Source organism: Neolamprologus multifasciatus, chromosome 9, assembly GCF_963576455.1.
Source record: "Neolamprologus multifasciatus chromosome 9, fNeoMul1.2, whole genome shotgun sequence".
Taxonomy (NCBI): domain Eukaryota; kingdom Metazoa; phylum Chordata; class Actinopteri; order Cichliformes; family Cichlidae; genus Neolamprologus; species Neolamprologus multifasciatus.
The window spans coordinates 6974545-6992152 of NC_140447.1; the positions used below are offsets into that span (position 1 = coordinate 6974545).

General features: G+C 43.8%; 1 protein-coding gene across 3 annotated transcripts in view; it reads left to right on the top strand.

The window, feature by feature from the left end:
• znf438 (zinc finger protein 438) overlaps positions 1 to 16327 on the top strand; it is a 52761-nt gene extending 36434 nt beyond the window's left edge. For all 3 annotated transcript variants that reach the window (XM_085172005.1, XM_085172004.1, XM_085172003.1), the window contains 2 exons: positions 11619 to 13384; positions 13516 to 16327. In XM_085172005.1, coding sequence (XP_085028131.1) covers positions 11643 to 13384; positions 13516 to 14104 — 2331 coding nt within the window. In that variant the 5' untranslated portion in view covers positions 11619 to 11642 and the 3' untranslated portion in view covers positions 14105 to 16327. The remainder of the gene's footprint in view (positions 1 to 11618; positions 13385 to 13515) is intronic.
• Positions 16328 to 17608: the final 1281 nt, after the last annotated feature.

The window sequence follows — 17608 nt, forward strand, 5'->3', positions numbered from 1 at the left end:
AGGAGCAGCGGAGAATAGATAGAACTGGACAGGCCTTGTTGTTTGAGCATCTACAGTGGGGCAAAAAAGTATTTAGTCAGCCACCGATTGTGCAAGTTCCCCCACTTAAAATGATGACAGAGGTCAGTAATTTGCACCAGAGGTACACTTCAACTGTGAGAGACAGAATGTGAAAAAAAATCCATGAATTCACATGGTAGGATTTGTAAAGAATTTATTCGTAAATCAGGGTGGAAAATAAGTATTTATTTACTCAAACAAGGAAAATCCCTGGCTCTCACAGACCTGTAACATCTTCTGTAAGAAGCTTTTCTGTCCCCCACTCGTTACCTGTATGAATGGCACCTGTTTGACCTCATCATCTGTATAAAAGACACCTGTCCACAGCCTCAACCAGTCAGACTCCAAACTCCGCCATGGCCAAGACCAAAGAGCTTTCGAAGGACACCAGGAAAAGAATTGTAGACCTGCACCAGACTGGGAAGAGTGAATCTACAATAGGCAAGCAGCTTGGTGTGAAAAAATCAACTGTGGGAGCAATCATCAGAAAATGGAAGACATACAAGACCACTGATAATCTCCCTCGATCTGGGGCTCCACGCAAGATCTCATCCCGTGGGGTCAAAATGATCATGAGAACGGTGAGCAAAGATCCCAGAACCACACGGGGGGACCTGGTGAATGACCTGCAGAGAGCTGGGACCAAAGTAACAAAGGTCACCATCAGTAACACACTACAACGGCAGGGAATCAAATCCCGCAGTGCCAGACGTGTTCCGCTGCTGAAGCCAGTGCATGTCCAGGCCCGTCTGAAGTTTGCCAGAGAGCACATGGATGATACAGCAGAGGATTGGGAGAATGTCATGTGGTCAGATGAAACCAAAGTAGAACTTTTTGGTATAAACTCAACTCGTCGTGTTTGGAGGAAGAAGAATACTGAGTTGCATCCCAAGAACACCATACCTACTGTGAAGCATGGGGGTGGAAACATCATGCTATGGGGCTGTTTTTCTGCCAAGGGGACAGGACGACTGATCCGTGTTAAGGACAGAATGAATGGGGCCAAGTATCGTGAGATTTTGAGCCAAAACCTCCTTCCATCAGTGAGAACTTTGAAGATGAAACGAGGCTGGGTCTTCCAACATGACAATGATCCAAAACACACCGCCCGGGCAACAAAGGAGTGGCTCCGTAAGAAGCATTTGAAAGTCCTGGAGTGGCCTAGCCAGTCTCCAGACCTCAACCCCATAGAAAATCTGTGGCGGGAGTTGAAAGTCCGTGTTGCTCGGCGACAGCCCCAAAACATCACTGCTCTTGAGAAGATCTGCATGGAGGAATGGGCCAAAATACCAGCTACTGTGTGTGCAAACCTGGTAAAGACCTATAGTAAACGTTTGACCTCTGTTATTGCCAACAAAGGTTATGTTACAAAGTATTGAGTTGTATTTTTGTTATTGACCAAATACTTATTTTCCACCCTGATTTACGAATAAATTCTTTACAAATCCTACCATGTGAATTCATGGATTTTTTTTTCACATTCTGTCTCTCACAGTTGAAGTGTACCTCTGGTGCAAATTACTGACCTCTGTCATCATTTTAAGTGGGGCAACTTGCACAATCGGTGGCTGACTAAATACTTTTTTGCCCCACTGTATGTGTTTGACAATCAGGTGGTTGTACATATCTTGCGCTCAGTGCTTGTTCTTTGGCCCTTAATGCTCTGTGTCGTGCACCGTTATCCATCCGCCAGTGAATATCTGTGAGATGTCAGGGCTCAGATTGCTGCTTAAATCGACTGGATTGTACGTAATCTCACAAGATTTAGAGAAAAAAAAAGAAAGCTCAAAGTTCAAAGCCTTCATGCTTTAACAAGTCTTTGCAGTCTGCCAGGCACTGGGTATGATTGTGGTGTTGCGAGGTCACCAGGTGAAGGCTAAAGGATTTGACACCCACTTCGCTGGACGTCTGTTTTTGCTTGTGCCCGATTCACTGTAAACCTACTTGACTCTGCAGCTTAGCGATTTTGAAATTTCAAACACTGCAGCCTCAGTTGCACCAGTTCCAGCTGGCTCTTTGTTGCATGACTAAAGCCGCTTTCACGCTACATCCCTGAACTTTTAGTGGACTTACCCAACAGAGGTGCATGTGGCAACACAAATGTTCCACTGGACACTAAACAGTCTTTAACCAGCCGTCTCCTTAGTACAAAGACTGTGCGAGAATAGTTCAGCTTTGTGCACACTTACCTGAGGATGCATTCAATGTATAGAGGTTTTTTTAAAGCACTTTTCAAATCTTTTTTTCTTAAATGTTGCAGGTCAAATTTCTGGTGTCACAGAACAACAGTTTATGTAACTTCTATTTCAAACTAGACGACTCAGAGTAAGCAAAAGAGAGATCTGATGCCACAGCAGCCACCTAGGCGACCTTCTAGTACAGGGTGGGCCATTTATATGGATACACCATAATAACATGGGAATGGTTGGTGATAATTAAGTCCTGTTTGTGGCACATTAGTATATGTGAGGGGGCAAACTCCTCAAGATGGGTGGTGACCATGGTGGCCATTTAGAAGTCGGCCATCTTGGATACAACTTTTCTTTTTTCAATAGGAAGAGGGCCATGTGACACATCAAACTTATCCGGTCGTTAAGTCTGACATCACTAGCCGTGTCTGGGCCTAAACTCCGCAGCAGGTCCATATATCAAACGATCACTGTGGCATTACTGAAAGTTGAAAAACTGTCTAAAGTCTTTCATCTTTAATAAAATGATCAGCGTTCTGCTCTACCAGGTGTAACAATTGAGTTTAACATCCAGGCATCCATGAAAACGGAATTTATGACATTTAATGGAGTTAGAAGTTAGCAGGAAGTTAGCTCGCTAGCTTCTATCTAAATACAATATAGCATGTCCTGACTGCGGGGTTTTGGAAACAAATTAAAACGTACAGCTCTGTTATCGCTTCCAACATAAATGAAGACAGAAAACTAAACAGCAGTGACGTTTGTAGGGTTACTGAAGTTTGGCTAGCTGGTATATAATGATATGCTACGTGACCGCTAGCGACACAGCTATGTTAGCATAATATAAACAAGCTAACTTTTTTTCCACTCGATAAAAGTTAACGTGAGTGTTCTCGGTGGTCAGGAACAAATGTAATCGCATGGCAGGATGCTGTAAAAGGACCAAACTTCAGCCAGGAGAACAACTGAGATAATCCATCCACAATACGAGGTTAGTTATTAATATACTGCTGCATGGGCTGGGCTGTAGTTACATCCTAAGGTTTTAAAAACTGAGCTTAAATAAATGATTAGCGGTAATAAAAGCCGAGGAAGGTCAACAATGATCACTGACTGTTTTAGGAGCTTTTTGAGATTAAATAGAAGAAAATACAAAACATTAAACATGTTAACAACACAAAAGCCATATTAAACGCAGACTACTTTAGGCCCGGAAGTAGGATTCATCACGTCATCACTTAACGACCGGATTGGTAATGTCACAAGAAAAACAACGGTGTGCTTGGTTTCAACATAACTTTATTCTTTCATGAGTTATTTACAAGTTTCTGACCACTTATAAAATGTGCTCAATGTGCTGCCCATTGTGTTGGATTGTCAATGCAACCCTCTTCTCCCACTCTTCACACCGCAGGAGAAATGCCAGCACAGGCATCCAGTATCCGTAGTTTCAGGTGCTGCACATCTCGTATCTTCACACCATAGACAATTGCCTTCAGATGACCCCAAAGATAAAAGTCTAAGGGGGTCAGATCGGGAGACCTTGGGGGCCATTCAACTGGCCCATGACGACCAATCCACTTTCCAGGAAACTGTTCATCTAGGAATGCTCGGACCTGGCACCCATAATGTGGTGGTGCACCATCTTGCTGGAAAAACTCGGGTAAGGTGCCAGCTTCAGTGCATAAAGAGGGAAACACATCATCATGTAGCAATTTCAAATATCCAGTGGCCTTGAGGTTTCCATTGATGAAGAATGGACCCACTATTGTTGTACCCCACATACCACACCAAACCATCACTTTTGTTGTTCCAACAGTCTTGGAGGGATCCATCCAATGTGGGTTAGTATCAGACCAGTAGCGGTGGTTTTGTTTGTTAACTTCACCATTCACATAAAAGTTTGCCTCATCACTGAACAAAATCTTCTGCGTGAACTGAGGGTCCTTCCAATTTTTGTTTTGCCCATTCTGCAAATTTGGTGCGCCCAATCTGCTGCAATGACCCGGTTACGGCGTTAACCAGATAACACGATTTCGATCCGCTCAGACAACACGATTTCGATCCGCTCCTCACGCGTTAACCTCTTCAACATGTTAATGGCTGTGAACAAAGAGAAACTTGTAAATAACTCATGAAAGAATAAAGTTACGTTGAAACCAAGCACACCATTGTTTTTCTTGTGACATTACCAATAAGTTTGATGTGTCACATGGCCCTCTTCCTATTGAAAAAAAAAAAAGTTGTATCCAAGATGGCCGACTTCTAAATGGCCACCATGGTCACCACCCATCTTGAGGAGTTTGCCCCCTCACATATACTAATGTGCCACAAACAGGACTTTAATATCACCAACCATTCCCATGTTATTACGGTGTATTCATATAAATGGCCCACCCTGTATACTTGTTGGAGATTGGTGTCCACAGTGGGGCTTGCCAAATCCTGGTTTGCTTCCTTACTGGTGAAGGCAGCTTCTGCTGTTGTACATCTACGAGTATCAATACTTTTATGTGTTTAACCTACTGTGCCTGTGCCTACTACCAGGTAAACAAAGCTAAGAGATCTCGTCAATGCCGGTTCTTCTTTGTGGATTTCAGTGCAAATAGTGCAGTTATGTACAGTTTTGGATGGCAGTTTCTTAACTAAAATGGTCCCAAGTGGCTGTCCTGTAACACGTCTTGTCATCTCTGACAGCTCTCATCCCTCTCTTCTTTCCTTTTCACCTCCAACTCCCCTCTGCTTTTCCACCACTGTTTAGTGCTGTTTGACCTGCTCAGAAGGGCCCAAATGTCACAGCAGAGGGAAAGGTCAGGTAAAGGTTTTAGTGCTGAGCAAAGTCTGGATGGCTAACACAGCGCTGGATGCCCGAGGGCGTCGAGGCGGGGGAGGAGGGCCACGTTAACACTTCCGACCTTGAATACACACACACCTACCTCTACGCAGTTACATGCACTTTGACACACTGCTGTCACTTCGCATCCGTGTCGATGTCACTCAGCTCAGAGCCGGGAGCCACATCAGCTGCGTGCACGTGGCCGCGTCTGTTTATGTGTGCTCGTACGCTCATTTGGGTCATCTGCAAGCACGGATGATTGAGGACGCTACGGCTTCCCGGGGAATGACGCATGGCCTCGCTGTGGACATCGGGTCACAGGTCGCTGGCTGTCGGGGGTTTACAGGATCCTGCTTTTAAAGGGCAGGACCTCCATTTTTTTACTGACCACTTTGGAATCCTTTGAATAGAAAATTATTTGGATTCATATAAAAAGGACGAGTGCCTACACTTCCTTATTTTGCAAGTGAATGAAAGCAAAGCACCCAGAGTCTGAGTTGAGTGTGTTCTGTACGGTGAATGGCAGATCAGTGGTGGGATTTCTTTATTGATTCATCTACATCCACATGCAGGGCAGAGCAGCCGGATCCTAATTGGAATGGATTTCTCTCTTGCATTGATTTGCTCAGGTGACAGTGGATGACATATGTGTGTGTGCGTGCGCTGAATACCATATGGTGTTCTGATGTTCTGTCTTACAACACCTTTCGCTGTTTGTTGTCCGGTGAAGAGGTGAAAAGGAGCAGCTGGATGTTGGCAGCGTGTGCGCCTCTTCTTTGGCTCTCTCATTCAGCAGCACCCTGAGATAAAGCAAGAACACTGACTTCATTACCCCATGACTGCTTTCATGCTTTCACCCACACACACATGCATATACAAGCTGGTGCGCAAAAATGAGTAGTTAGCATGCATGCAGGCAGAAGCAATGGAGCACAGATAACTTTACACAGGAGGGAATGATGTCATTTCCTCTTGGATGCATTTTTGGGTTTTTTTTTATGTTTTTGCATCTTAACAAAGGCAAGAAAGGTTTATCTTTTTAACTAACTCTCTCACATTTACTTATCCCACACATAATGTGTGTGTGTGTGTGTGCGTGCAAGAGAGAGGGGGCTGCTGAGAGATGGCCGCTGGACATGGCTTCTCACAGCCGACTGGCCCCGACCCCCCATGATCTGCTCTCTTATCTAGTCCAGATCCTGGCCTTTCATCTGGGCTAAAACCTGGGGGAGCTTGGCCTCTGCTGTTTTTTAAGTCTTCTCTCTCTCTCTCACACACACTCACTCACACACACGCACACACACACACACACACACACGCAGTCTCATTCCAGACCCCCTCCATCTCCAGACTCTATCTGTGAGTCCCAGATGAGCATTGCTCTCACCTACAAGAAGAGATAACAAACCTCACACTCCTCTGCTCTCCTTTCCCCAAAATACTTCAGATTTGATTTCTTCAAAACTCACTGTGAGAGGAAAAAAAAGAAATTACCTCCCCTTTCTCCCTTCCTTATTGTCTGCTTCGTTTTCATGTGAGAATTGGGTTTTTTTAAATGTTTTTTTTTTCTTTTTTCGAGATGTGGTTGTTGTTATGTTTGGGTCCTTGCCACCGCCTTCATAGATAGGAAGCAAAATGCTGCACTCTGCAGTTTAAACAGTAGTTGTTTGGCTAAAAGTGAGACAAAGCAGAATCACAGAACGCATCGGGGATGCTCCCCAAACACGGTGCTCTTCATGTTTTGACACTGAACAAAGTGGCGCTTTCAGCTCTCACTAAATTGCATTACTGCCTAACAATAGGTGGGTTGTTTTGGCTGGTCGGCCAGTCGGTCTTGGCTGGACCAGATCTTCATGTGACCAACGTTCAGCTTTGAGAGCGTGAGCTGACGTTTTTGTGTGTGTGAGTAAAGCGTCTGCCGTTCATACCATGTCATTCCATTCCAGGTGGATGCCTGGCCCGTCCCCACTCTGCCCTGCTGCTCACCCCTGACCTGTTTCCAGCATAAACACCAGATCCTCACCTCTCACCCCTCTGGCTTTACCTGATAATCTGTCTCTGTGGAGCAACCCCCCTCTTTCTCTCACACACACTATCGTTTTTCTTCTTTCTTCCTTAGTTTCTTACATTCTCTCCAGAAACCAGATTTCTGCATCACCCTAGCAGTGACCTCTGACCCCAGTCAGATCGGAGCAGTTGGCATTTTGAATCCAGCAGCAGTTTGAGTAGCATCAGTGACCTGCTTGCACATTTGTCTCTTAGCGTTGTTGTGTTATGCCCCCTCGAGTCAAAGCTGCGTAACAGTTAAGGTGAATGGGGTTCGCATTCGAAGACATTTTTCTTTACGGGAGCATGTCGGCCATCAGTGTGTGGATGAGTTATTTTGGAAAGTGTTCACAGGCCCTTGACGTTTTATGAATTAAATGCACTTCTTGCTCATTTTTCTGCACACAATAAATCACATTTACAAAGCAAAGACTTCTTTGTAATTACTGTGAATTTTATTTAATGAGCAATCTTTGTCACGGCACACTAATCTGAGCTTTACTGAGGTGAGTCTGGTTTACATTGATGCTAGCTTAGATCACACGATTAGCAGGCGAACATGGCGCAAAGGTGAAATGGAGCGACCGATCCAAAGCCCTCTGCTGTGCATCTTCTCCGACTTTCCTGTCCACTCTCCACTGTCTATAAAAATGAAAGGCCCAAAAAAGTACACATTAAAAACTATTATCTTTCCAATTTACATATGGCATCATCACCCAACCCCTCCTTTTTCTATACCTTTTTTTTTTTTGGAGGACTGCACATGAGTGCACTTCTGTAGCCTGTGCTTTGTTGGAGTTTATCCATTCTCTATACGTAGACAAAGAGTGGGCACGTAGCAGGACCATCCTTGAATTAAGATCCATCTTTCTGTTAGGATTTTTCTAATCATCCCTCAAAGATTCAAGGTAGATGGCCAAACAAAGTGATGTAACCAGACTGAAAAAGGCTTTCACCAATAAAATGGTCAAGAAACACCATCTCCATTTGTTGCAGAGCTCAACTAGTCTGGAGAAACTGCAAGCAGAGCAGCCAACTCAAAAACTCATAGCTGATCAGACCTAGAGTGGACAGACAAAATCTGGCAGGATCCAGTTACTGCTCATCACTGGGCCTAATGGGATATTTGGTTAAGTACGCTGGTGCCAGCATCATCCTGTCATGTGTAAAATAACAACTAAAGGTATCTGAAAGCTTTGGCTGTCATTTGTGTGTCTACTGAAAATGACAGACTTGATTCTGTTGTCTTCTTTGATCAGATGTTGAGCCTTGAAATGCTTTGACCCGTGAAACAGAAAAAAACAACAAAACTATTAAAAATTCTAGTTACACTAGCTGGATTTTATTATAGCTTGTGCTTGATTGTAACTGGACATTGCAAAGGGCTGCAGGTCTAGCTTTTAAACAACCGTTGCTCTTGATTTCTGTTCATTTGGTGTCTTTTTGTGTTTGAACACCAAAATAACCTTCTGGGGAGAATAGAGAATGATGACAGGGCAAGTTGACCGCTGCTGTTACATCAACAAGAAATCAAACCCTTGCCCGCTCCTTCCTCTTTCTCATTCTCATTTTTGTCTCTTCCCTCTCCAATGTGCCTGAAGTGGAAGAAGTGAGTTTTTAAAATGCAGGTTATGTAGATAGAGGCACGTACGGAGACCTGAATCAAATTATGAGCAGGAACACACGGAGGGAAATTAACAAACTGTAGAAGGGTTACAAAAATAGCTGGAAGTTTAAAAGTAGAACTTTGACATATATCTGTATTGCCTTCTGCGCAACAGTGAAGGGGTCTGTGTTGTGTCATTGACCCATTCAGTGAAGTGAATTAACAGATGTGGCCCGAAAGTGTTTTTTAAAGTGTTGTCTTTAGGGCCTCTTAAAATGAGAACAAGTCTTAATTGTGATAACAGTACATTCAGTTTAATATGGTTTTATCATGGCCTCCAGATGCTTTATATTGTAAGTTAAAGCCACTATAATAATACAGAGAAAACTTCAACAATTAGATCATCCCATACGAGCAAGCAATTGGTGACAGTGGGGAGGAAAAACTCCCCTTTTAACAGGAAGAAACCTCCAGCAGAACAAGGCTCAGGGAGGGACAGCCGTTTGATGTGGAGAGGGAGTCTGGACAAAAGAAACAGTCAGAGATTAAATCCTGAAATGAGCTAAAATGAGTGAAAGTTAGCATGCTAAGTGACAATGGCAGCTCTGGAAAACATTCATATATACCTACCTAACAATCAGGTGGCTGATCGTTAGGTAGGTATTCAGTTTTCAGGTTTTGGATAGGTAATTTTTAGAGTGTAAATTTATACTGTTTTAAGCTTATGAACATAAACGGTGGTCATCAACTTTCAGCTCGACTCACTGGGGCCATCTTACACCAGGACAGTTTTCATAACCCTCCTGATCTCCCACTGCTGGGGCTGCTCTGTTTGCCTATTGACTGTGCAGTTGTGCTTCAGCTGCCTACATAGTTTGAGCCTTCTCCTTTCTTTGTGTACAAAGTTGCCCAAGGATAAATTCCCTGAACAAAAATCATGAGGAAGTTTCCCCCTTTCTTTCTGTTCCTACTTCTTCCTCCTGCAGTGAATATGGTCTTATAAAGCACAGCAACGCAATAACACCACAGATAGAAACTTAATTATTGTACACATTGCGGAATTAATCAACAGGTATTGCCTCAAGTCCATTCTCTCACTTTTTATACCTACATAAAGCACCCAGAGGAACGCACATCCCACAGTTTTATTCCACTCTGTGTTCTGCCAAAGTCACAGTCAAATTGGAATCAACTATCCACACAGAGGAGGAATATCTCCAGCTTTATGGAGTCGTAATGCGGTAGGGGTACTGTATAAATAATCTGTGCACAGAAACACTTCCAGCTGTTAAACAATATGCCCTTTGCCGTTTTTCTTTTCCTCTCCTCCTTTTGAGTGTGCAGGGCTTTGAGCGTGAAAGCAGGCAGGGGGTTTTGTATGGAGAAATGATTTTGTTTAAATATTTGCCTTTTGTAACACCTCCAGATTGTTGCACTTTATGCTGTTTGGTATTACAGAGTGGAGCTGGAACATTGCCTGTATCAAACGGTGCTATTAAGGTTCAGGTCATAATGTGAAATTGAAATCCCAGAGTCTGTTTACAGTTAGGCCTTTTGAAGCATTCCAGTGTAATCTGTCCCTGCTTTTGATATAAAGATAGAGTATTGATATAAATGAAGGGAATTCTGACTTTGTTTTTAAAACCATACCTGTGGCTTTTGATTGATGGATGGAAACGCTATGGTAGATTGAGATAATAAAGACTTGCTTAAAACCTCACTCTGAGGTTATAGTTTCCCTCATTGTATCAACATAGTCAGAAAGGTGAAACACGGAGTGCAAAGCCTCATCCCCACTGGGCTACCATGAATTGTTATTTGTGAACAAGGGATGATAAAATAAACCCAGGTCTTTTTTTTTTTCAGGGACATCCTCGTTGCCTTTGGCCAGGTTGAGTAGGGAGCAGCTTTCACGCTCCATTGACTGATCCTTACAGGAAGTGAGGAGGGGGGGTAAAAGGAGTCCCTTCACCACAGATCCTCAGCATGTACCTTGACTACATGCTGAGCCCATATCAAAGGGGGCACTCTGTCCTTAGCCTGGGGGGGAGAGAGTCTGCTGTTTGGGTCTAGAGAGACATGGGTAATAGGACAGCTTGTCACACTTGTGCATATGCCTGCATTTTACACACTGCACGTTGCTGCTGTCTTGCTTGGGTTGCAAAGTAGCGACACCACAAAAAAAGAAAGAAAGAAAGAAAAGGAGACGGTATGCAGAGGGGTTGCATTTATATTAAGGTCCGAACCATCAACCACAATGACATGAACTCTAACCAGTTCTCACTAACAGTGCAGTGAGAATTGTTCAATTTTGGCTTCTGAAAATTGTTCTTGCATCAGGAGTAAAAAATGCATCCAAAATATATCTCCTGCCCATTCTGACCACATCTTGTTGCCATCTCTAGACCAAACCAGTTTAAGCCTGCGCATGTGCTACGTGTTGCAGCGTTGACTTTCATTGTTCATGTGGAAAAATCTTGCTACGTTCATAGACAAAATCGGGCAAGATTTACGATACTTGAAGTCACTGATGAACACCTAGACACAAGCAAAGAAGTCTTTGCTTTGTAAACGTGATACTTGTAAGGACTATTAGTTCAAGTTCTAGTCACCAGCAATGCACATTTTGGCAGCATGCTGGTAAGTATTTCACGTAGAAGTAGGAAAACGATTTAGTTTTTATGAGATTTTTAAAGTATATCTGCATTTGTAAATACGATCAGGACGTCTTGGCCTTGATGTTCGTTATTGGCTGTTCCTGTCAGCATGCAGGCTAGCTGATGGGTTGGCTGTTCGGGGTTTAAGGGGAATTTAAGACTGGAAAAGCTGAAGGCCCTCAGTGCATGAACTTATATGCATGTTTTTTATGCTTGTGTTTCAGTTGGTAGTGACTGCAGACCATCAGATGAAGAGCCTTCAGTTTCGGAGCATTGCCCCCAAGGCCCCGGCTGTGGTGCCCTCTCCTTCCCCTGCGGTCCAGTCCTGTCAGCCCTCATCCGCTCTGCCTGAGGCTACCACTGCCTCAAGCCCCAAGTCCATCATTGTGCCCACCCAAAACTATGCACTCATGCAAATAGCAGGTCAAGATGGCACATTCTCCCTGGTGGCGCTCCCACCTTCTGTTTCTTCTCAGTCGCCGCAGCATCAGAAGAACCTTAAACTACCCATTCCCAGATACCAGCCAATGAGGAGCAAGGGGACCACAGATAAGGTCAAATCTCCTCCACTACCTGCCAGGGTGAAAACAGCCTCCAGAGTTTCTGACTCAGCACAGACCAAATCAGTGGGTTGTGGAGCATCAACAGCGATTAAGAAGAATCTACAAGAGACCAAGCACACAAAGGAAACCCTAGTGCCCAAAGAAGAGCCTTCAGAGCAGCTAATTCTAATAGACCCAGCCTCCTCTGACATCTCTGTTACTGCTCTTCTACCAGATAATGCTGTCCTCTACCCGGGTTCTCAGTTGGAGCGAGCACCAGATGGCTCAGAACGACCTACCACCACTGGTCTCATTCAGAACCTGCAGTACCCCCCTGCTTCCATCAAAAGCTCCCAAAGCAAATCACCGGAGGACAATAAGACTACAGTGAGAGTGTGCCAATCTAAGCTGGCTGCAGCACAGACCCAGGGCAGTATCACTGTCCTTTCTCCAGCTATCTTCAGTAAAGCAGTCCAGATTATCCCATCCCCACCTAAGGGGAAATTACCCATTTTGCCCTACTCTAAAATGAAGAGCACCCTCATCCCAGCTGCCAAGCTCAATAATTTATCTCCAGAAAAGAAAAGTTTACCTGGCCTGAAAGGACTCACCAGCCCTTTAGATTCTACATCCAAGTCCCACGAGACAGCTGAAACCTTGAGTCACAACCGGGTGCCTAACTCCAGTCTAGAGCCTCAGGCCCAGCCCACATTAATGCCTGTTGTAGGAACACTCCAGAAGCCACCTGGCAAGAAGAGAGGAAGGAAGAGAAAAACAATGGAAGACATCTTAGCTTTTGAAGCCCGCAAGAAAAGGTCTTTATCCTTCTTCCGTAGAAGGGTCCCGGAGAAACAGCCGGCAGTTGTTCCAGGATCCAAACAAAAGGAAGTTGATATTTCAAAAAAATACCGCAGCATTCGACCCAAGCCCATGTTGGTGATGGAGACAGTTCCCCAGTTGGTTAGTCTGCCTGCTATTACGCCAGATGGCCAAGAACAGGAGCTCATACTTGGTCATCAGCTCTCCACCTCTACCACAACGAAAGCATTGGACTGTCCACCTCAGCCAACCCCGGTAACCCTCCACCTCAGAGGGGGCTCCCATCCTAGAGTGTTCATAGGAAGCCGACCACCCCATCGCTGCCCCACCTGCAGCCGCTGCTTCAAATTCAAGCATCACCTTCAGAGCCACATGAACAGTCACGCCAACAATCGGCCGCACATCTGCCCCGTCTGCCGCAAGACGTACGCTCACTCAAGCAGCCTGAGCACCCACAAGAAGCTTCATCACTCTGAGGTACGGCCACGTCGTTCTCTATCCTGCGAGTTCTGCGAAAAGGCCTTTGGATATGTTGGGGTATACTTCAGTCATCTGAGAGAGGTCCATAAGGTGGTGCTAACCGTGGAGCCGTCAGTCAGTCATCACGAGGAAGACGTGCTTGTAGAGGGGTAAGATTATTAGCGATTGAGATAACTAATGAATATATGCTGCAACCTCATTTTTGATCTTTAACTTCTAGCAAGGTGAATTAAACAGCCAAAGATACTGACTGCACCTTATTCCTTTTATTTCTCTGCAGGGGCAGCTTGCCGGAACCATCAGATGAACAGGATTGTGAAGATCCTGTGGAGCTGCAGATCAAATGTGGCCGCTGTCAGGCAATCACTCCCACCTTTGCAGACATGAAGATGCATTTGCGATATGTGCACGGGGAGGAGGTCCACATTCAACTCTGTGAGGGCCAACCCCCAAGGGGAGGCCGTGAGGCCGAGAACGAACTTGTAAAGCACGCTGCCCACTACTGGCGACAGTTAAATGAGAAGCGCAATCTGGTCAAGTGTGGAAGCTGCGACGAAGAATTCTTTTCTTTCTCCAAGCTTAAGAAGCACATCATGTCCCACCACCGAGGAAGGGAAGGCGATGACAGCGGGGTCTTCCCATCACCAGAAAGCAGCGGAGGCCTCGGCATTCTTGCCACAGGTGCAGTTTTTAACTGTGTGCTTTGCAGTGAGGTGCTAGACACTAAAGAGCTGGTCATGGAGCACTGGAGGTGTCACCACCACTGTGAGCGTCCAAGCCTGTTGTGGGATGCCCTGAGCTCATACTCTGGCCAGGAAGAGGGCGAGGCCGACCGGGATCTGGAAACTCCCGCTCCAAGCCCACGTTAGCCGACTGGCCCTTTGGGTTGGCGTGGGCTCCTCCTCATACACACTCAGTTCTAACAATCAGCAGCACAGGGATAGAGATGTTCTCTTATAGCACTAGTTTCATCTTTCACCATTCAATCTGACCTTGTGTAAAAGAGGAAAAACAGTAAAGATAAAATCAAGCCTGTGGTGAAAAGTGATCTTTGTGTTAAGATTTGCAAGAGATGCTCTCGCTAGGTCAGAGAATCCAGTTTATACACAATATCATTTTTCATGTTATTTTGATTGCACTGTTGTTTTTGGACTTTGTTTTGTTTGGAAGTATGTATTTAATATCTCGTTGGAAATGCAAATGAATATTTTCTGTCTATTGTTTATTTAAAAGTTATTAGAGGTCATCCATGACCCAACTGAAATAGTCGAGGGGTCATTTCACCCTTTAATATATCTAGCCATGCAGATAAGATCAGATTTTCTTATCTTTTTCTTTTTTTTTAAACGTGCCGAACCAAAACGAAAAGTGACACCACACAAGATCAAATGTTTAAAAGTGTTTGTAGCCAGATCATCCTTTCCATGTAACACCAGGCACATTTTTCAGAGGACAGAGGACAAAGGTTTAGCAGTCAACTGCTGTAGCTCCAAGTTTGTTGTTCATAAGTCACAATAGCTCCTGCAGCTTCCTACTCGTTATTTCCCATTCATTTTGCTATTTTTATGAGCAAAACATTACTGCGGATATGTAAAATGTGAGCACAAACGAATTCTAGTCACCTCCATTTATCAGGATAGAGTCAGAAATCTTAAAGATGACTCAAGCTACCAGGTCTGCATGGCTAGATACTACAACAACATTTTATTCGGGGACGGCTGAATTAAAAGTAGTTCATTGCGTACCATCTCAGTGGCTGACAGTTTAACCACTGGCCTTTGCGTCATAACAGTTTAAAAGTGTTCTGTAACTGTACAATCCTCGGTGTAGTATTGCTCGTGTAACAGAGTCCGATTAAGGGCAGTATTGGGGTTCATTGTCCACCTGGACCCATGAAGGAACACTTTTCTTAACCAGCACCCAAGTGACATCCTTGTGGCCTTCTGAGAAAAAAAAAACAGAAAAAAATGTTGGTGTTCATGCGTAACGTGACTTATCATTGGTATGGTCCTCAGTAAGCCGAGTTCTATCTTCTTGACTTGTCGATTAATGCCTATATGTGTATTCTGTGATATGCCAAGGGTCTATTCACACTTGTGATTGTAGAAGTGAGGTTTGCATTGAAGCTTTTTCAACCACTGACAGAATACCATTGGTTTAGTAAATACGCAAAGGAAAACCATTGAATCGCCTACCTGTTGTTGCCAGCTCATGTACGCACCTGTGGAATTGTGTGCACCTAGACTCTGAATAGAGTTAATATAAACTGTTGTCAAGTCCAGAAAATATGCTATTTTATACTATATAGATTATTAAAGAGGTCTCTGAGAATATTTATGCTTGTTATTGGTCCTTAAAGAACCAGCACTGAGACATTTGTTGTGTTTGCTTCTTTTTTGGGTAGGGGTGCTTAAATGTCTTGCTCTTGGTTGGGGGGCACAGTAGCTCTGTTAACGTCTGTCTGTATGTATCTTTCATATGAAGAAGAAAAGAAAAAAATCACAGGGTCAAGTGAATGTACCTGAATCTTTTAAAAGACCTACCAAAAGTATATATATGCTACATAGACTTATTCTATAGATAGAATATATAGATATAATGAGACTAAATATATATATATATTTACATAGAGTAACTAGTGAATCAGCTGCTTTGTTCTGTCAGTGAAGGAGGGGAAACAAGATGCATATATCATTGCCAGCACAGGCAACAAAAAGCCATGTAGAGCTGTCCTTATGTGTCTGACACAAACAGGGGACTGAATGAAGGCCAAAGCACTGAGAGAGTACTCTGATGTGTCTGGGTGTTCATCAGTGACTTGTTCTTCGCTTTCAAGCCCTCAACGCAAACCAGGAAGTGGCAGGCTCAAGGGTCAGTCTCTTCTCTCCTCAGATACGTGCGTGTATGACTGTCAGCAAAAGTCAGAAAGTGAAAAATCTCACATTAGGCGATGTAATGTGTTTGGCTCACATGATATGTTGGCTGTCAGAAACAAAAAAAATAACAAAAGACTGAAAGTGTTCGTGCTTGTGGCTGTTTATGTACCTGAAGAACCTGATGTTTATGAGAATAAAGATATGCTTTGTTCAGGACACCGTGTGTGTGTGTGTGGATGTTTTTTCTTCTTCTTTTTTTCACTAAAGACTCAGTAACTCAGGAAAAGTTAAAGTTCAGAATGCTAAATTTGTAGGAAGCATAGACTGTATTTGAAAACAATGGACAGAGCCGCCATGATGCCACCCACTGTGTATTTGAAGGTTTAACATTAGCTCTTTACAATAATGGGGCTGGGGCTTGCTGGGCCTTGTTTAAGATGGGACATGGTCACTGCCCCCGTCTGGACGCTTCTGCCCCTCCCTGGGATTCGGGTTCTTGTTGGTTCTGAGGTGCGTGGCTGGATGTTCTAGTGTGGTCATTGGCCCGCTCCCCTGGTGGCTTGGGTTGGCCACTAGGGGAGTGTCGGGTTCCTGGTGCAGTAGTTGGCGATACATTGTGCATTTCTATTTGTTTCCATCAACCATTTCTAGCTTGTTTCTCTTGCCTGTCTTGCCTTAGACATCTTCATACTATTCCACTTACAATATAATATCAAAATGAACACAAAAAGAAACGAATAAATAAACAGATAAAAGATTCACACAAACAAGAGGAGCCTGTAGAGATTCTGTGCGGCTGTTCTTGCAAAAGCAAAATGTGTTCGGCACCAAAATGCATTCAGATCACAGTTCTGATTGCAAAAGCTTCCACACAGGACAGGATTTATTAAAAAGAAGTTTGCATTACTTCATTTATGTAATGACGCTGAGTGGTTGGGTGTGGCTGATACATAACTTGCATTATTTATATCAATAAAGAATAACAATCACTAATAATCATTAGTTATTATTAATCTCTGACTCTCTTCCACGCAAGGTTATTATTGTTAACGAAAACTAACGAAATGATGAAAACTAGAAGTGAAAAAACATTTTTGTTAACGGAAATAAAAATAAAAACGAGACTTTACAAAAAAAGGAAAACTAACTAAAACTGTAATGAGTGTTTTGTGTGTTATGTGTTTAGTTTTCGTTGATGTGTGTGTGTCATACAATAGTCAAGGGTGAAAATAAAGTTTAGTTTCCAGGGTTTTTTCTTGCTGTGTCTCATTATGCCAGCAGGTGGCAGTACGTTAGTCGAGTCGTCTGTGTTGCTACTCCGTCCACGCGCAGAATCATGTCAGGAAAAGTCGGGAGAAAGCGCCAGAGTCCAATTTGGGATTACTTTGAATATGACTGTGTTTTGGATAAAGCAAGTGTCTTGTAGTGGAAACAGACAAATTATGAGGGACATTTCTAAAGGGAAAAAAATCCCACAAACCTTAAAGTGCACTTGAA